The sequence below is a fragment of the Chenopodium album genome, chromosome 18 (genome assembly GCF_948465745.1).
Source record: "Chenopodium album chromosome 18, dcCheAlbu1.1, whole genome shotgun sequence".
Taxonomy (NCBI): Eukaryota; Viridiplantae; Streptophyta; class Magnoliopsida; order Caryophyllales; family Amaranthaceae; genus Chenopodium; species Chenopodium album.
The window spans coordinates 4,823,048-4,843,616 of NC_137851.1; the positions used below are offsets into that span (position 1 = coordinate 4,823,048).

The window sequence follows — 20,569 nt, forward strand, 5'->3', positions numbered from 1 at the left end:
CTAATCATCTCAGCCACTAATTATTTTTTAAAGAGACTCTAGTAACTATTAATATTTTACTTTGTATTGTTTTCTTTTACGTTTAATATATCCCATGCATTAGGCTATAGTAACTACTAATATTTCACTACTTCTTTTTCAATTAAAGTTCTAAAATTTTAATTTCTTTAATTAGTCAAGTTTTCGATTACACATTATACCCTATAATGACTCAGTTTATAGATATTTCCTAACTCATCTCTCAATGCAATTTTTTATGAATAACCCGTGTATTGCAGGGGCTAAAAGACTAGTTTAATTTTGAAAAGAAAAACCGAAAATGAGATTAGGCCATTAATTAAGATATTGCTTATCACTCTAGTAAACTCTTCATTAGAAAGGCATTAGGAAGACCGATACATAGAAGAAGGTACTAGCATTCTGCAACCTTCTCGAGTAGTAGAAGCAGCCATTGAAGAAGAAGCTATTTCAATGGAGGAAAAACCCAAACTACTCATTATCTACGCTTCTCAGACCGGTAACGCCATGGACGCTGCTGAACGCATCGGCCGTGAAGCTGAGCGCAGATGCTGCCCTGTCTCTCTCTACTCCATCGACCAATTTGATCCCGTAATGTTCATCTCTCTTTCTCTCTCTTCTTTCCTTCTGTTCTTCAATTTTATGCTTTCTTTTAGCTACAATTGGTTTGTTAAATGCTTGATTGTTGAATTGTATGTTGAAATTGGTTAGATATTTTTGAAACTATATCGATTGATTGATTGACTGATCGTAACCCTAACTTTTGTTAAAGATAGAATTTTGTTTTGATATAGTAATTGAATTATTGATTTTGTTCATAATTCTTTTAGACACGTAAATGCATGAACTATTTGCAGAATATTCTTTAATTGGGGAATTAATAGTAAATGTGGTTGATTAAGGTAAGTTTGCTTCTATGAACTGTTTGGTTAATGAGTTATTATTACTCTGTACATGAGATTGCCTGAACATTAATATTGGGCATAGACTCAATTCACAACTTTGGGAAAATCATTGCCCAAGTGTGTGTGCTCGATCCCGTGTGATTCTTAGACTAAGATTTAAGAGTGGAATTTCAGGTCTAGATAATTTACTACATTCTTTAAGTACTATGACATTATGAGTGTTAATTCTTTGATCTATAATTGTTTCTTGTCAGAGCTTGCTGCCGAGTCAAAGAGCTGTAATTTTTGTTGTCTGTACCACAGGTCAGGGTGACACTCCTGATTCAATGAAGGTTAGTAGCAAGTGCAGAACATTGTTCTGAGTTGAGAGTTTGTATCATTTTTTGTTTCAACAACTAATGAGTAATCTGGTTGGAAAAAAAAAATATTAAAAATAGGTGTTTTGGAGGTATCTATTGCAAAGGCACCTTACTCAAGACTGGCTGGAAGGAGTACACCATGCAGTTTTTGGATTGGGAGACTCGGGATACCAGAAATACAATGTAATACTTCTAGGGCTCTCTTTATCATTGGGGAACTACGGTACCTCTTTCTCTCTTGGTAGGATTCTTGGCATCTGCTTATGTTCGTTGTATATCTAGTTTTTGATTCTAGCCCACATAGCATGTGTCATACTGCTTAAAAAGGTTACCATGAGTGGGACATAAAGGAGCATTCCAATGGGTGTTATCATTAATATATCACAACATCCCTAATGAACATACATACAATCCATTGTCTACAGTAGGCCAATACATTAAGAAAAGAACTTCCTGCTTATGCCCATATATAAGATAGATTAGATTAAGGAACCAACTTGTGTATCTGCTAGCTATTTTCTATTTGTATGTTAAACATTGCCTTTAACTGCACTCATTCAATGCCTTCAGTCTCTATGATAATTGCACTTTGAGAGTCAGATAATCCATTTTCAGGCGTTGATAGAAACCTTATTTTCTTTTGTAGTTTGTTGCAAAGAAGCTGGACAAAAGGCTTTCGGGTCTTGGTGGAACGCCTATTATTGAAAGAGGTCTTGGAGACGATCAGCATCCTTCGGGGTAGGGTTGGATCGATATCATTTGTTGATTCTAAATTATACATCTATCTCTCTATGACTGATCAAGTTTTTATACCTATCAGATCATGTCGTCCATGTTATGCTCATCTTTTGTTGCATCATCTAAAATTGTTAATTCTCACAGCTCATAGTTTTACTGTGACTCATTCAGTCAATCTATTGACAAAATTTATTCCTTCATTGATAAATGATAGGTATGAGGGATCTTTAGATCCTTGGATGTCTTCATTATGGAGTTCATTGAATCATATATATCCAAGCCTCTTTCCAAATGGGGTAGATGTAGTTCCGGGTATGAAACTTATGAATCAATCTAAAGTTTCTGTAACATATCATGTCAATGATGTGGCAAGTTTACTATACTCAACTTCTTCAGGTAACTTGTTTCTGCTTATTTAAATTGCTTTTATCTTTTAGAGTATTTTTCCTGTCTCAATCTAATATAGTTCTCTGCTCTCCTGAGTCCTGTCTCACTCAGTTCAATAGTTAATATTCATTATCTCTGAAGCTTTGAAGGTTTATGGCTTTATAATTATTTACATAATGCTTCCACAGTATAGGAGTCATTGTTTGTGTTTTTTTTGTTTTTTTTTGTTTCTTTTTTTTTCAGATTTTGAGTCCAGAGCATTGCTAATTGAAAGCGCTCGCTTGATGTCTCCTGCAAGATTTCCTGCAGATAAGAGTAGGCCTCAGTGCTGGTTAAAAATGGTATTCCCACTTCTAGTTACGTCTGAATGTAATATGTATGATTATTCTCATGGTGATGAGATATTCTGAAAGGATCTCCGCCTAGTGGACTATGCTTTTTGGATTGTATGTTGAATTTGGTTTTTTGTAAGATCTCTTTTTGGTGTAGGCTATAGGCTATTCTTGTATGTTCGACGTCTGAGAGCTTTATATTTGTCTTTGGTTTTCTTCTCTTTTAAATTTGTTATTGCCTTCTTCCAACAGTATTTCTAACCTACAAAAGGGGCCTGGAAAAGGTTTAGTAAGAAGTATTTTAAACATCTCACTACAGAATAGTTTGGTAAGTATGGAGATATAGTATCTGTAATAGACTAATAGTTAGTGTGGAGGAAATTATGTGTACATGCACTCGCTGGAGTTTTTGTATGGATTTTTTTTTTTTATTAAGTCTCTTATTTTACTACTTGATTGGTTTTATATTTTTCTTTCAGACAAGAAATTGTTTACTAACACAAGCAAGCTGTGGGAGGGATGTCCGCCATCTTGAATTTGAATTTCATTCAAATGTAAGTCTAACTAAAGCAATACTTTGATTAGCAAGGTAGCCTTAGTATAAATAAAGGGTTTCCTTATTGAAGCAACTCAATCATATTTCAGGCAGTTGGATATGAAGTTGGCGATGTGCTTGAGATACTTCCATCTCAAAATCCTGATGCAGTAGATGCATTCATACGTCGTTGTAAATTGGACCCTGAAGCATTCATCACAGTATGTAATTTTGAGTTTTTGACCTCTTAGGTTCTTTTGTGTTTTTTATACTTTGTGAACTTTGAAGATGGAAAATGAATTTTAAGCTGTTACAGAGTAAATATTCATTTTCTAGGAAGTGGAGAATGTTATTTGGTTAAACATGAGGCCTAGGTAAGCATCTTTCTCCACATTGTGGGAACTGGAACCTCCTAAGATATGCCACTTCCCATGTTTTTGTTAGCCAAATAATGTCACACTCTTCCACTTACTAAGAAGTTCTACTTCCCATGAGTTGGTGTTAAACAAACAAACACTTATATAGGAGTGCAGAAGTAAAATAGGTTGTGGCCGCCATAAACTGAAGTTTTATGACAACTTTATTGCTTGCCCTTGAAAATGAACAATAGAAACTGATTGGCGATTATATAATTCCAGCAGAAAACGTTTAGATCTTACAATGCAGGTTCAGTTGAGAGATTCAAGTCTATGAATAAATGGAAATATTATCATCAATGCAGGTTCAGTTGAGAGATTCAAGCAATGCTACTGCTGCTGCATCTAGCGTTCCCATCAGACTAAGAACATTTGTGGAGTCGACCATGGATGTTGACTCAGCCTCCCCCAGACGTTATTTCTTTGAGGTACTAAAAGTTCTGCCTGGAAGTTGACAGATGTTTGCCCACTGTCATTCATTTTTTGAACATTCAGCTTTGGTATATATTGTCTCCATGCCTTATAATAAGTGCACTGATAGGAATGCTTTAAAAGAACACTGGTGGGATTTGGTTTTCTGAAAAAACCCTAGAGTGTGGATACATTATGTATTCAGTCACCTTTCGTGTTTGATAAGGGTTTTATCATGAATATCTGAAAGTACACTTCAATGTAGGCCCCTCCTTTATATGTAATCTCAGACATAAGGCTACATCTCTATAACTGCAATTATAAGGCTGCATATTCCCTTCCCTTCCCAAGGTAGTGAGAGCCTCTTTAAAGGCATCGGGGTAATGCTGGTGTTAGTATTAATTATTTGATAGGTTCTAAATATCTTGTGTTGCAGGTGATGAGTTACTTTGCCACTGCTGAGCATGAAAAGGAAAGACTGGAATATTTTGCATCAGCAGAGGGCCGAGATGATTTATATCAGTATAACCAAAAGGAAAGAAGAACTGTCCTTGAGGTGAGTTGTTTCTTTTGTTCGTTAGCTCGGAAGCAAACTTGACATATCCCTATTGTCTACTTTCTCCACAATTTCTTAAACGAGTATTTTCATAAATTTAGTCGATGGATTTTAGGTTCTGGAGGATTTCCCATCTGTCCAAATGCCATTTGAATGGTTGGTCCAGCTAACGCCCCCTCTGAAAAGCAGAGCCTTTTCCATTTCTTCCTCTCCTGTCGCTCATCCTAATGAAGTGCACTTGACCGTGAGTGTGGTGACATGGACGACACCATATAAGAGGAAAAGGTCTGGTCTCTGCTCAAAGTGGCTTGCTGCACTTGATCCTCAACAAGGTGTTTGCTCTATCACTTAATCGTTTAAATTGATTATGACTTATTTGTCAAGATGTAAAATGCTAATTTTTCTAAAATTATGTAAATAGGGGTTTTTGTTCCTGTATGGTTCCAGAAAGGGCTTCTTCCCGCTCCATCTCCATCATTACCCCTTATTCTCAGAGGACCAGGCACAGGTTGTGCTCCTTTCAGAGGATTTGTGGCAGAAAGAGCTGTCCAGAGTCAACATGGTCCAACTGCTCCCATTCTCTTCTTTTTTGGTTGCCGGAATAAAGAAGATGATTTCTTATATAGTGATTTTTGGTTGCTCCATTCATGCGATGGAGGGGTTCTTTCAGAAGAAAAAGGTGGGGGTTTTTATGTTGCATTCTCGAGAGACCAGCCACAGAAAGTTTATGTACAACATAAAATGCAGGAGCACGGGCAGAAAGTCTGGGATTTACTCAGTAAAGGAGCTTCTGTATACGTTGCGGGTTCCTCAACCAAAATGCCTTCTGATGTTATGTCAACTTTGGAAGAGATCATTAGCAAACAAAGTGGGGTTCCAAAGGAAGCTGCTATGAGATGGCTCAGGGCATTGGAGAAGGCTGGTAGATACCATGTTGAAGCATGGTCCTGAAACATCATTACTTCATTATTAGTTTTTTTAAAAAAATAATACTTCATTATTAACCTCAAAAAAAAAAAAAAAAAAAAAAAAAAAAAAATCATTATTACTTGGATACTGTTGAATTCATGTTTTAGCATTTACCATAGAATATTTTGTAATCATGAGTATAATTGTATTCTTTACCAAGTATGAAAAGTTGAAAATTTAGTGGAATGTACCCAAAGCACGTTTATCCATAACTAAGTCAAAATATATTCTTCGGTGCCAAATTTGAAGTTTATAATACACAAATTCGACCCACTATAAGAGATTTTCAGACCCGGTCTTGAAAAATCAAGTTATGGTATGGGAAACATCCCAAGGCCATATAGGGGCAATTTGATTGGATCATTTGGAATGAGTTGGAATGGAGTTAGAATCCATTCCATCTAGTTTTTTGTTTGGTTGAAGTTTTTGGTAATGGAATCTCATACCTTAGGGGTTCTAACTCTCTCCCATACCCACTGAATCCCATATTCACCCCTCCTCTTAGGATTCACAATCTATTTTATTAATGAAGGATATAATTTATTCCAACAATAAAACCAAATAACTCTGAACTAATAAGTATGGGTTTTAGAATCCATACATCCCTAGTATGAGATTTCATACCAATTCATTCCAAATTAATGAACCAAACATCCCCATAATGTTATATGTACTCATATAGTCATATATGGTCACTAATCGGTTACATAAAGGCTCATGGTACTCTTTAAAAATGTCGAAAATCATCCAAAATTAAAGTCTATAATCCACGCTTCTGAACTAATTTTGGAATTCTTTTTTCCACAATTGAATTGAATGAGGGGAATGTCTTTCAAGGTCATACAAATTGTTTTGGAACCATAACAAAGCTACCTATAAGACTATAGGTCTATAAAGTTCTGAGAATGAACTAGATTCAATTACATGGCTCTTTCGAAATATAAGCATTTGAAGCCAAGATGTGAGAAGATTCTAAAGAGTACGAGAGATGGGTTAGCACTAGCTCCCGAAGCCCTTTGGGAACCCCGAAAACACCTTAATGCATAACCTAACCAAGTCCACAAATGCTCCCCTTTAGCCAAATTTGAATGCTATATGAAAGGAATTTGAAGCCAATCACACAAATATTTTAATTAGGCAAGACATGTTTTGGTGCTCTCAACATCACGACCTTTGACTAACAATTAAAACATGTTTGATAAGTGATATTAACCCTTCTCAATTGCCGATGTCACTTATGGCAATGCGTTGCATCCTTCCCTATACTTTGTGTTCTCTTGGCTACTCCGTATTAGTCAAAAGCTCAAATGTAATAGTGTTAGAGCAAGTTTAGCCCCAAGTCTTAATACTTGGATGTGACATCATTTTTTGTGATCTCCATTAAAAATGATGTCATCAAATTCTTGTTAAGACTCACCAAGACTTGTCCAAATTTATCAGTTTAGCCCTAAGACTCAAATATATGACATATTATATGTAGAAAAGTGTGGAAAAAAAAAGAAGATTATAAAAATAAAATTGAGGTGGGTCTCAATTTCAAGTTTTAAGTTGAGTCCTGAAATTCCAATATTTAACTTGAGACTTGCTTGAAATTTAAGAATAAAAATGAAAAAAGTCTTAAGCATAAGTCACTCAAGATGATGATGTCACTTACGTTGTAGTCCGTGCTATTGAGACTAATTGTCTTGAAAACGATAATTTGAAAAGGGAAAAGAAAAACCCAGAAAACACCTCATTGAGAAAATTTCCTTATCCTACAAGTGATATATCTCAGTGAAACACACCTTTCTCATCTCTCTATCTCCTTCTCTCTCTTTCTTCATTTTGAACTCAAAAAATGCTTTCAATGGCGGTTCAACCAAACATCAACGCCATTGTTAAACCTTCAACATACCCATCTCCAAAATTATCACTCAAACCCTTTAAAGCTCCCGCCTTTGCAAACCCAAAACCCTTTTCTTCTTCATCTTCATTTCCTCAATTGAACAAGAAATTGAGGAATTCCAGTTTTTCTCTCTCTGCTGCTCCTGAAACCATTTCTGATATCGCCATTGCTGGGGATGAGATTGACATTGAAGATGACTTGCTAGTCACCAAAGAGGTTAGGCTACTCTTCTCTCTTTCTTTCTTTCTTTCTTTCTTTTGTTTTATTTTTTGGCTGAAATTCTGTTATTAAATCTTTTTGTAATTGAAAATTTTGATGTGGGGAATTGTCAGAATTCTGTTTTGGGCGTTGGGAGAGTGATTTTGATGTTTTGCTTGATTTTTTGTTATTCCAAAATTGGTTTAATTGGAGATTTTGATGTGTTTGAAATATATATTTGGGTATTTTTGTAATGCTTGTTTGATTGTTTGTGATGAAGAAATTGAGTTTCTTGGGGGAAAAAAAATATCATGAGTAATTTTACTGTATTATAGATGTTTGTACAATACATAATCAACAATTTTATATGATAATATTGAATGAATTACAGTAGGTTATGCTCGTGTATTGAGCTATATTATTTTGCCTGTTTTATGTTCAGGTTAAAAATGCTGGTTGTTATTTCTGCTACCCATAAAACAATACTTGTTGTTAATAATGAAGATTTCTTGGTGAACTAATAATAATTAATAATGTTCTTTGAACCTATGATATCATATGCTTTGAAATTGGTATGTTGAGTATAGCATATTATTTGGTGAGTAGATTGTGTATTGTGTTAAGTTGTGACTGATTTGATTTCGTCATTATGCTGTCAATGTAGAAGCTCAAAGTGGCTGTGAAGCCAATGGATAAACCAAGGCTAGTATTGAAATTCATATGGATGGAGAAGAACATAGGTCTTGCCCTGGACCAAACCATACCAGGACATGGCACGATTCCATTAAGTCCCTACTACTTTTGGCCTCGGAAAGATGCTTGGGAAGAGCTCAAGGTATTGCTTGAGAATAAGCCCTGGATATCTCAGAAACAAATGATCATTCTTCTTAATCAAGCAACTGATATCATCAACTTGTGGCAACAAAGTGGTGGTAATATTGCATCTTAGAGTACATGTTATATGGTATATTCTTGTTTGTAGGCATGTGTTGTATCTTGTGTTTGTAGGAGTTCTCAACTAGAATAATTGCTACTACTTCACTCTTATATCTAGTTGATTGATCAAAGTCATCAAACATAAACATGCTATATTACACTTTGAATTTATGTGTCTATTTTCTAAGGTTCAATTTTTGCAGGAACTTCTCTTTGATTTGTTCAATGCTTCTAATCGTGTTTGGTCATACCTTATACAATATCTAGTTGATTGATCAAACATAAAGATGTCATATCACTTTGAATTTATGTGTCTATTTTCTAAGGCTCAATTTTTACAAGAACTTTTTTATGTGTTCAATACTTCTAATATGTTTTGGTCATATAATTGTTTTGGTCATACCTTATATAATATCTAGTTGATTGATCAAACATAAAGATGTCATATCACTTTGAATTTAGGGAAATTATTCCGTGTACCTTTAAGGTTTTAAAAAATGCACCGTGTACCCCTGAAAACTTTCAAATGCACCGTGTGCCCTTGAGGTTAGTAAGAACTTGCACCAAATACCCCTACACTCATATAACAAATGATAATTTTGTTAAATTGAAACCTCAGGCTATAAGCATTAAATTCTATTAAATTGTTACACTGTAATGCTAGTATAATGCTAAAGCATTTAATTATCAAGCAAACTTAATTGATAAATCAAATTCTAACACCTTAAAGTTAAGGATTTAGAATGATCGAGGAGTTCAAGTTTTGACGTAATTTATGCTTTTAGACGGTTTTACTCCATAAATATAAAGTACTAAAAATGAGTCAGTGTGTGGGCATAATTTTAGTTTGACAAGTCAATGATATGTGCATTTGTAAGACGATCGGGTATGTGGTGCATTTTTTTACAAACCTCAAGGGTACATGGTGCATTTGAAAGTTTTCAAGAGTACACGGTGCATTTTTCAAAACCTCAGGGGTACACGGAACAATTTCCCTTGAGTTTATGTGTCTATATTCTAAGGTTCAATTCACACGAGAAGCACACAGAAACTTCTCTTTGGCTTGTTCTACACTTCTATGTTCAGTCATACGAAGTATTAGAAAATACATCCTTGTTTACAAAAAACTGTTTAAACAATAGACGAATTATTATCAAACTGTTTATTGATTTTTGGTATATTCAGATATGAATTTATTTTTTCATGCCTATGTAATTGACGCCATACTGTCCATAAGATCATACCCATAGCTATATTCTTTGGCTGCTATGGCTGGTTTATCAGATGCCCTGCTATGGCTGGTTTATCAGATGCCTCGTGCACTGGTAATAATACCAAGATCATTGGTAATAGCTTGTGATTTGTGAGATGCCCAACTCATGCGTCTTGTGGGAATTCTTGCTGCTTTTGTTTGTTTAGCCAACTGAAACTTTTGGAGAAGATATTCTCATATACTTGTATGACATTAGGTCACTACCTGTTCTTTGATACAGACTGTTTGGTTCTTTCAAGTTTCTGTGCTTAAGCAAAGAAATGGAGCGAACTTTTGAGAAAACTTTTTTTTTTTTTTTTTGAAAGGGGTGAGAAAACTTAGCAAATGGAGTATATGCTAAGTTCAGATTTTGATTTTGTTATATAGATCACGGTGTGTTTTTTTTTTTAAATGATTTCACTGGTAAATACAAAGTAAATAAGATATTAATGTTTAAAGTTGTGCATTGGGATGCATAAAGCTTGACTTGTTGCAAAAACAAAGAACGGAAGAAGTATTTAGGATAGCATTATATGAACAAAACAGATGGCTAGACTAAGGCTCCGTTCTCTTCACCTTATTTTTGCTGAACTGAAATTACTTTTACTGAAACAAAATTATATTTGCTGAATTTAAATTATTTTTACTGAACTTAAATTAATTTTACTGAACTGAAATTATTTTTGCTTAACTGAAATTATTTTTACTGATTTTCTATTATAATTCTTCTTTAAGAAAACTGAATTTTACTAAACTGAAATTATTTTTACTGAATTGAAATTAATTTTACTGAATTGAACTTATTTTTACTGAACTGAAATTATTTTTAGTTAATATAATTTTTTTAAGGTGAAGAGAACAGGGCCTAAGAGGTACTAAATTATATGGTTATTATTATTATTATACAAAAATATACAAGTATCTATTGATTATCATACAAGAACATAAAATTATTAAAACACCATGATAGCTTTTACTTCGTATAAGATTGTGGTTATACTATACAGTTTCACGTCCAAATGGTGGAACTTCCACAGCTGCATTGCTCTTGTTCCGAGTGAGATCAACCATAGAGAAACCCCCTTTAAGTTGCAATGCGTTTCAACCTTGTTCTTCAGTCTTCGATCACAAATATGTACGTTGATGAACAGACCAAATTCCTAATCTTTAAATGAGTATTTTCGAACATAAAAATAAGATTAGCCCTGTTTTTTGCCTTCGAAGGTTCAGTCAGAAATGGTTTTTGTAGATGCATATTTCAGGAATGCAGTTGTTACAATAATCTCAGCGTAACTGCAAACTGATGCCATTGTTGGATGCAATTTCCCTAAGAAAGCTCATTTGGGTTTCCAAACTCGGTCTTCTTCTTGATAGCTTCTGAATAATCTGTAACAAAAATCAACAACCCGTACTTTAAATTAATCAAAGCTTATACCATGCTCCTAGGAACACAGAAAGACGTATACAAACCACAGTACAAGATATAGCGCGTATGAACAGCCAAAGAGAGCACCTAGGTGCACATATTAATTGCCTAATTCGGTTCACTAAAGTTATTGGTTAAACCCTTGAACATATCATATGTGAAATTAATAGTGCTAATTACCTTTTCATTGACACCAAAATTTCTAGGAGAATCAAGTGATTGAGCCACAAATTCCTGCCCAAACTTTGAACTGAAAAAATCCCGGATGTGTAGTAGTTCAGGAAAATCTCCAAACCTTGAAGATGCGTATATTAAGCTTCCTATGGCCTCCTTTAGATCATCTGGGCAATCCCTAAAACAACAAATCACATAATATATTTAGAAATCAAGGACAACAATCTTGAGCATATTCTTTTAAAGAATATACAGTATTATTATTCCATTGATATCAAGAAAAACAGGAGAATAAACACTAACTTGTTCTTTTCAATCAATGACATGTTTTGCTTAAGAAGATGGCAGTAAGATTCTATCATGTCAAAAGCATCCAGCATGTTCTTGCTCTTCATCACATGCTCAATCTGTTGATCAGATGAAGATTGTTATAAGACTAGCTCATAAATATGTGTTAATGATCAATAAATCTAAAGAACTACAACCTCCATCCAAATTCAGTTGTCATTTTAAAATCACAGTATATACCATATCAACGTGATAGTTAATTTTAGACGGAGGGAGTAGTTCTTGCGGCATCCAATATTAGTAAGAGGTAGCGTGATTAGAGCAGTACTCGAAGAAGAGCTTGTTCTTGATGACCGAGGTTGAGGAGTTGGATAATATCGGACTGAGAAAAGGAGAAGAGTGCTTGTTGCCAGTTCTTGAGATACGAGTTCCTAGTGATAGCATGCTCTAGCAAACTACTTAACTTGGAAGATTTTCTTCCTAGTAAAATATCCAATGCTTTTCCCATGTTGCTTTCGAGTTTTGTTTTCGAGTTTTGATAGACTTTCCTTGTGTTCAAGAGCTTGGTATGTTATATATTGGGAGGATTAAAAGCTATATATATAAGCATGGATCATTCTAGGATAATAGAAGCGGGTCAAGGAAGAACAAACTGGGTCAAAGTTGAAGGGGACTTTGATGGTTTCATGTGAGAGGGTGCCGTGAAATTACTTTGGGTATAAATAGTAAGAAAAGGATGCCAATTTTTGAACTGCCATTGACCCTAAAACATTATGACCAGGGAATAGTATATCAACAAATATTCAAATTGATGACCACCAATTCATTTTTGTGGCGGGTTCTACGTGTTTACCGGTTAAAAGTTATCCTTCCTCCTGAAAATAATAGTCACATATACAATTTTTAAATGTCAAAAGTTGCCATATTTTATATGGGTAGAATGCTTTGTATTAGTAATTTAAAATTGAATCACAAAAAGAAAAGAGTTTTAAATGTTGAATAACGAAAAATAAAATGAGAATGATTCAACAATTATTAGTTGTCTTTGTAATAGAATGGTGTTTTTTTTATTTTTATTTTTTTGGTACTTGGTCAAGTAAAGCACAAAACTGAAGTAGAATGAACAAATCCCATTTTAATAATGGTTCCAGAACACCGATAAGGATTTATTAAACTTGATTTTGTAAGTAGCAAATTTAAGACTTGACCCCTACCCATTAGATGACTCGATATCATGACCATTTTGCATAATTAATGACTCGATATCATGACCACTTTGCATAATTAATAATCAACTACTCCCTCCGTCCTTTAAAGACTGATTGCTTTTATGAGTATGTCTTTAAAAAGAAGCTTGATTAAGTATCAAGCTTAGTTTATCATGCTAGCAGTGTCACTTTTTACGAATCGAATAATTAGCTTTTAGCATAATTCTTCAATAAAGTTGGGGGATAAAAGGCAAGGTTCCTTGTTACCAAGAAAGTGAATCTGCTCAAATAATGGCTTAAGAGAATCGTATTCAAAGTGGGTCTATCCGTCTATATACGCTCTAGAAACCCGCTAAATCCCCACAATTGCTCTTCTCCAAGATGTTTATTGCCCTGTGGAAAAGGCACCTAAGGTTATTCCATAGGTAGTGCCAATCAGGATCGACGAGATGAAGCCAGCTAGCCAAGTATAATTTTACGAACTACCATAGACGAACAAACATGGGCACCTAAGTTAATGATGATGGAAAAAAAAAAAAAAACTCTTCACTTAGCTTAAGCTATATTTTATGAGATAAGGCAAATCAAAGGTTTAAATGGTACATAAAACTGAACAGATTAACATCTAGCCGATTTGATATATCCCAGGTTTGCAACTAATCCAAATAACCATCTCACGCGCCCGACAATTATAAACGCAAATCTTCTATTGGCACGCAGTAAAAAGGAGTATGCCGAACGATGAGAATCAACACAAACCCACTTAAACTCAGGAAAGGCCTTCATCATCCTCGTTTTCAAACTCGTCCATGTGGTCTAGGAGATAGTTAGCAGCCAGCTCCTCATTCTTGTTGCAAGCAAAGTAGACTTGTAGGACGGTGGCCCGTCTAAAGCCCATACCTTCAAGCTGCAATACCCAAAAAAATTGTATAAGTAGGCAGAGTCAGAGCATCGAATACTACTCAAATCATTGGAAACTATAAACCCTGGCCTATGTAAACTACCTTCTGATTAGTAAACAGAAACCAGTGAAGAATATATTGTTCACTTTTCATCACATATCTCATTACACAGTAAAAACATTCTTCAGCAACAAAGAGAGGAGAGAGACGGCGAGGAAAGGTGGGGAAAATGAAATCTGCATGTGGTTTGAATGAGGCGCATGTGTCTTGCGATGAAAAGTTACAGCCCAAAACAATAGACGAATGATAAGTCCAATAAACAGAGTACAGCAATAGTCGCAAACCAAAAACGATTCACTTTCCATGATTCAGTTTCTAAAAAAGCCATGTACCACAATATCCAAATCTTTTCCTAAAGGTCATAACAGATGGTGCACATAGACTATTTATAATATCATACTTTCTATTTACATAGGACACACAAACTTGTTACTTCTACAAACATCATAAAAAAGGTTAAGCAATTATAATTTACCAGCTTTCTGATCACCATAAGTTGGTTTACATGAGATGTAAAATGATATAACAAGCAGGTAGTAGCAAGTGAGCTTTTTAAATTTTTCTATCTTTTAACTGCTTAATCCATATGAGCCCCAACATTATTCAGAACACTTGTGCCAAAAATTTAAGACCCATCCTAAAATTCACTGACACATAAAATGAAGCATAAACCTCTTCAGTTCTATTTATGACACATTTTTACAATATAAAAACATAATAATAGAAGGGGAAAAAAAAAAAAAACATACGCGTTCAATGGCTTCACGTTCCTCTGGTGTCACAGACACAGTCGGTGGCATTGAAGAGGCTAACTGCGAAAGAAGGTTCCTGCTCCAAACATATAAAAATAGTCAGAACCTATTAGATCTTCGGAATGGAAAAAAAAAATAGTAAAGATCTATAAATACCCTTCCCCTCCTTCAACAGGTTCGTTAATCAGGCGAAGAAAATCAGACTGGTGTTCTTGAATTAGCCGCATCAGTTGTGGATTCTGCTTCCCCAGTTCTTGAAGCATGGGCTGGACATGGTCGAAAAAACATATTAGACCTTACAAAATAAATTCATATTTTTTGAAAATACATTACAAACTGAAAACTAGAGCTCGCCTGCAATATCTGGGGATTGGCTTGCACCATAGCTCGCAACGCTTGAAACTAAATCGAAAACATAATGATTCAGGATCAAGGAATTACACAATTCAGCAAATATACTAACATATATTGGCTATTACCTGCTGACTATTACGGAGAAAATCCAATGAGCCAGCGCCAGCATTTGAACCCACACTGGGAACACCCTAGGTGAAACACAATAACAAATGATGATAATAGAGGATAATTATAGACCAGAAATTATAGTATTATTTAAAAAGTTGATAACCCATTGGCATACCTGTGGAAAGAGATCCAATGGACTTGCGTTAGGGCCACCACTTGCTGGTACAGCTGCCTGAGGAGCCTGACCAAGAGGGTTCTGAGCAAGAGGACTACCAACCGGAGCAAGAGGATTTGCAGCCTGCGCACCAGTAGTAGCCGCAGGAGTTCTGGCTACTGGAGCAACTTCAGCTTGCTCAGGAATTCCCTAAAAATGACAGACCAAGATTCTATATCAGCATGAATCAAGGAGAGAAAATAGTAACCATTAACATGACAGTAAATCATGCTGCATCAATTGGGGAAAACAGCTTTCCTGTAGATATATAAAGAATAAATCAAAAAGAAAACTCCCAGCTGCAATATAAGAATCATATCAGAGTCCAATTCATGGCACAATGCCGAAGCAGAAGATTCTTTATCAAAAGAACCAAATAAGAGGCACTACTGAAGTCAAATGAAGCAACAATGGATTACCATAAGATCTTTGCAAGAATTTTAGAATGAAGAAAGCACACTGTATGCTCGTTTATGAATCAAAGTAGGAGGGAGAAAACATCAAAGAAGAATCAGTAGTATATAGACATACAGAGTACAAATATTCAACAGCCCTCTCCGGGTTGTTATAAGCAGCGCGTAGAGCACGAACAACAGTATCCCTGTCCCAACTTCCTCCACCCATGTCAAGAATTTGCTGAATGGTGCTCTCCAAATTGCTTCCTGCAACTAAATTAGACGCAGCCTGGCCATAGACATTTGCATCCCCTCTGCATACAAGTAGATAAGTTAGTATTTATAAATAAGTTCCACAAATTAGTTATTTTGATGGAAAACACTGCTGAGAAGGTCTAAGAAAGGGTTAAAACTCACGAAGCAGCAGCTGCCGCAGTCACGGCAGCTGCAGCAGCAACAGCAGCAGGCTCTGTAGCTGTCTGGGTCCTAAGATAACAGCATAACATTTGTAAGCACAGTAACAAAGATAGTATATATCATACAAGCCTAGCAACTTCCAGTATTTAATAAAAAAAAATGGTACACCAAAGCCTGGATCTTAAAAGGAAAATACTTCAGGAACTTACTGAGCTTGAGGTGCAACCGGTGAAGGCACAGCAGCTGCAGGTGTAGGGGCTGTTGTGCTCGGAGGCTGAGCCTAAAAATATGAGCCACTTGTTAAATCATAGGACAAACATTAAACTACAAAAAATAAAAAGTCAAAAATACCAGAAAGCATATCACAAAAGCTAAAAGCAAGGTAGCTTCACCTACAACACATCAAGTAGATGGACAAGACAAGAAGCATGCAAATTCACAATAACGACAATAATAACATTAGTACATTACTATACGTCACCATTCACTCGCCAAGAACACCATAATATAGCTACAAGTCTACAATCTGAATCTTTAAAGCTCCCTTAGACAGCCCCCTCTACATGTCAAATTGTTAAATTTGCCAAAGAGGAACATTCAGCAGCCAATTACTGAATCAAACCATCCAGGAAAAAATCCAATCACTGTGACAACTATAGCCATCAAAGCAAGATATTGAATATATTTAGGCCCCGTTCATGTTTTAATGAAGATAAATGGGTGAGATTTACTCGATACTTGACAAAAAACATAAAAGTTTCCTTGAAAAAATGTCACTTCCACAATCAAGCATCATAGTACAATTCAGATTCAGAAAAATAAAAATCAGGTAATGTTAACTATGTCATCATACCACTTTATATAATTTAAAGGCTAACCTGAGTAGCAGGTGCTGCGGACACGGAAGAAGCTCCAGCTGCAGCTGGCTTCTGCAATTAATAATATATACATAAAAGAATAACCATTAAATTTCAAGCTAATTCATACAGACACCACAGTTAGCATGAAGCATTTTGGGATGTCCCAAATTTAAGTTAATAGCTAATTTTAAAAAGCTTTTAATCTCTTATGCTAAATAAGTTGGAAATTACCCATACATGCTGATAATTATAAAGGATAGATTAACAATTGACCAGTTTGAACAAGTGTATTGTAATAATTCAAAACTACCAATCTTAATCTTTATATCTCTCACATGCCACCTAGCAGTGATACCACAAGGAATTCTTTTCATACAATTATTAGCTAAAAATAATATTAAAAATTCCAAAATTATACTAACAAAACATCGAATTGGACTGTGAAGGGATGTTCAAAACAAAAATAAGAAATACTTTAATGATACTAAAGGTACTGCATTGAGCAATGCACTGACAGAATAGACCACAAATCTCCAGCAACCATAATAAAAAGTATTAAGTTTGGCAAGGGGTCTTCATAGAACAACAAACACCGCCACTCATGTAACATTCAATAAGGCCTTTAAACCTAAGGTAAGACTATAGGGTGAAGAATCATTATTATTCAACAGAATTCTCTATCATGTTTGTGAATTGTGATAATACAAAAAAAAAAAAAAAAAAAAATAGCACTGATCAAGACAATTTCAACAAGCATTTATACCAACAATGTGAAGAGCCTACCTTGCTTAACATGATAACAAGGAAACTGTTATCAGCAACTCCATTTTCTCCCAAAGTTGTTTCATCTTTAAGAACCTTTCCCTGATGGATGAGCATTTGTGAGGTAGCAGGATAGACATCTGCACCTTGTGCTTTCTCAATACTTTGCTTTACATTTGCAACCTAAACACGAAATTGTTGGTCAAGACCCAGCAGAAACACAAAAAAATTGCACCTCATATTAAATTCAAAGACAAGAATAACAGTACAGCTTATCCATTCACCATAACAAAGGAAAAAAGAAATTATAAAACATAACCCAAAAAATTAGAACTTTACATCAAAAGCTTAAAACACACATTAATAGAAAACCAGTTATCCTAATGCAATACACCAATAACCTATGGCTCAAGAACATCAAGAAAGACACCAGAACGAAATCGTGCTCTGGACATCCTCAGGTGAAAATGTAACTTAATTATACTAAATTCTAACCCAAAAACTTTCTCAAACTACTGTTCATCACAATAAACATCCACGACTACACTGACATGCTTCCAAAAACAACCCGTTACGACCACTAGTAGTGGTAATTGATGGTGATTCGCAGTTGACGGACATTAGCTAAATTCCAACACTCCAACCAGAAGACATGCAGAAACATCTAGCCACAAATCAACACAGTACAATATCCTAACTCGAAACGACAACAGCGAACTAAAAATCTTTCGCGTAAAACAACCCTTTTCTACCACCACACTTCAAAACCCTACCTTCTATCTCACACTCACAATCGCAAAAACCTCACCAAAAATCCAAAACAACACACTAATTGATTACTACTACACTTAATTTCACAAACAATTAAACCCTAATCAAATCAAACAAAAACACAAACATAAGCAAACACGCAATTGAATAAAACCTAATTCTCCCAACAACAAGAAACCCTTGAATTGACGAATTGGAACACTAATTAACGACGAAAAACACTAAACTCAAAAACGAAAACCCTAAATTAGATCTAAACCAAACATAATTCGCAAACAAATTTGAGTAGGGTATTTTCAGTACGAATCAATGAATAATTAAAACAACAAAAATCAAAGAAAGGGGATATACAGAATCATCGGAATTAGCTTCGATCTCGAAGTTAGTGCCCTTAAGAGTCTTGACAAAGATTTTCATCTTTCGATGAAGGAAAACCCTTCCGTCGTCGTCGTCGTCGTCGTCGCCGGAGGAGAGAGAGAGAGAGAGTTGGAAACGGGTTTTATTAGAGGAAAAAAAATAAAAAGAAAAGATTTTCTCTCTCTAGATTAATTAAATTGAATATATTTATAGGCGGTGATGTCAAATGTGATGAGAGACTGTGTGGGATAGTGATTAGGTGATATACTTGCCTTGCGCAGTAGGATTCTTCTTATTGAATTTTTTTTAAAAAAAAAACTATATTAAAAAATTGAGAGGAATTAACAAAAATTATCTAGGTAAGATAAAATTTCTGAGTAAAACTCAAAAATGAAAGGAAAGTTTATTGTTAAATATTTATGATAATAGTATTACAAAATATAAAGTATATGAAAGATATTTAAGGCCTCTTTTCATACGTTTATTTTCAGTTCAATTCAGCTCAGTTCCTAATTTCCTTCTCTTATAAAATATTCAGTTCAATTCAGCTGATTCCAGTCTATTAAAAAAGGCCCTTAGAATTATTTCATTTGGATATATATGGAATATGATTGTCAAATTGGAAAGAAAATATCATAGGGTATAAATAGTTTACTTAAAGATTTTGCCCAAAAAAAAATACGAAAAAAAGAGAGAATTTTTTTACAAGGTAACGACAAGTGTTATGGAAGGATTTGTTTTTAGGATCTGTTCTGATTGACTGAACTGAATATTTTATGAAAAAAGGAAATTAAGAACTGAACTGAACTTATTGGAGTTGAATTGAAGTGAAAATAATCTAAAGAGAACAGGCCCTTAGCATATGTTAATAGATAGTGACATACTGTAGTAAAATTTGAATATTAGTGTGTGAAAATTACTATATTACCCTTAGAAAAACTTTTTATTTTTTTATTTTTTTTTATTTTTTTTTTTGAGGAAAATAAAAAGACAAAATTGGCCACAACAACATTAACTATTAACAAGTTGCGCTCAGCAGCACGAACTTTGACTATAACATAAGGTCCACGAAATATCATTACTGAGTTTTGCCACCTTAGATTCTCCCAGAAACCGCCCATACGTAATATTATATTATTTTTCTTTTTTTAATTAATTTTTAAATGCAATTTAGTTGGGCATTCTTGTTTTTTTTTTTTTTTTTTTAATGAAAAAAACATGTAATTAGTATGGTTCTTGAAGGTGACATGCCACCAGCACCATTCACCACAACCACCAGCACCATTCACCATAACCACCACCAGTACCATCCCCCACCGCCACCTCTAAACCAAACTGACCCCACACGGCCACACCCACAACCACTAACCACAACCCACCACCCCCTCTCACCTGACCGCACCCCAACAGACCGAAATCCCACAACCACCTTGAAACCCACCGCGTCGATCGGAACCCCACTTCACCCAACCCTAAAACCATATTGTAAAAGGGTAATTGAAGTTGAAGTGAATAGGTGCCTGAAAGGATCTCCAAAGTAATCGAAAATCAGAAAAAATGGAGATATTTGGTATGGACTTTGGCCGTGTAATTAGATTGGTTCGCCATAGCCAAATTCCAG

At 34.9% G+C, this 20,569-nt stretch overlaps 4 protein-coding genes across 5 annotated transcripts; 2 read left to right on the top strand and 2 right to left on the bottom strand.

Annotated features, from left to right (window-relative positions):
- The first annotated feature begins 392 nt into the window (after positions 1-392).
- LOC145592787 (NADPH-dependent diflavin oxidoreductase 1-like) lies at positions 393-5,822 on the top strand. 2 transcript variants are annotated; one of them, XM_081649297.1, is made up of 12 exons: positions 393-609; positions 1,178-1,255; positions 1,361-1,465; positions 1,929-2,020; positions 2,235-2,416; positions 2,651-2,748; positions 3,219-3,293; positions 3,385-3,495; positions 3,996-4,118; positions 4,538-4,657; positions 4,773-4,989; positions 5,079-5,822. In XM_081649297.1, exons 1-12 carry the CDS (start codon positions 472-474, stop codon positions 5,606-5,608), a joined length of 1,869 nt encoding a protein of 622 aa, XP_081505423.1. In that variant the 5' UTR covers positions 393-471; the 3' UTR covers positions 5,609-5,822. The 2 variants fall into 2 exon arrangements, with proteins under 2 accessions (XP_081505423.1, XP_081505424.1); XM_081649298.1 differs by lacking the exons at positions 393-609; positions 1,178-1,255; positions 1,361-1,465 and adding an exon at positions 1,493-1,523.
- A 1,511-nt stretch (positions 5,823-7,333) lies between these two features.
- On the top strand, positions 7,334-8,812 carry LOC145592789 (small ribosomal subunit protein cS23). Its single transcript, XM_081649299.1, has 2 exons — positions 7,334-7,727; positions 8,374-8,812. Exons 1-2 carry the CDS (start codon positions 7,464-7,466, stop codon positions 8,656-8,658), a joined length of 549 nt encoding a protein of 182 aa, XP_081505425.1. The 5' UTR covers positions 7,334-7,463; the 3' UTR covers positions 8,659-8,812.
- A 1,975-nt stretch (positions 8,813-10,787) lies between these two features.
- On the bottom strand, positions 10,788-12,448 carry LOC145592790 (uncharacterized). The gene is made up of 4 exons (XM_081649300.1): positions 12,114-12,448; positions 11,801-11,904; positions 11,504-11,675; positions 10,788-11,283 (listed from the first exon to the last, which is right to left on the bottom strand). Exons 1-4 carry the CDS (start codon positions 12,291-12,293, stop codon positions 11,182-11,184), a joined length of 558 nt encoding a protein of 185 aa, XP_081505426.1. The 5' UTR covers positions 12,294-12,448; the 3' UTR covers positions 10,788-11,181.
- A 1,078-nt stretch (positions 12,449-13,526) lies between these two features.
- LOC145591267 (ubiquitin receptor RAD23d-like) lies at positions 13,527-19,173 on the bottom strand. The gene is made up of 12 exons (XM_081647677.1): positions 18,943-19,173; positions 17,842-18,003; positions 17,077-17,127; positions 16,408-16,478; positions 16,199-16,267; positions 15,918-16,095; positions 15,348-15,536; positions 15,187-15,252; positions 15,062-15,109; positions 14,864-14,973; positions 14,705-14,783; positions 13,527-13,900 (listed from the first exon to the last, which is right to left on the bottom strand). The coding sequence occupies exons 1-12, from the start codon at positions 19,006-19,008 to the stop codon at positions 13,763-13,765; spliced, it is 1,227 nt and encodes a 408-aa protein (XP_081503803.1). The 5' UTR covers positions 19,009-19,173; the 3' UTR covers positions 13,527-13,762.
- Positions 19,174-20,569: the final 1,396 nt, after the last annotated feature.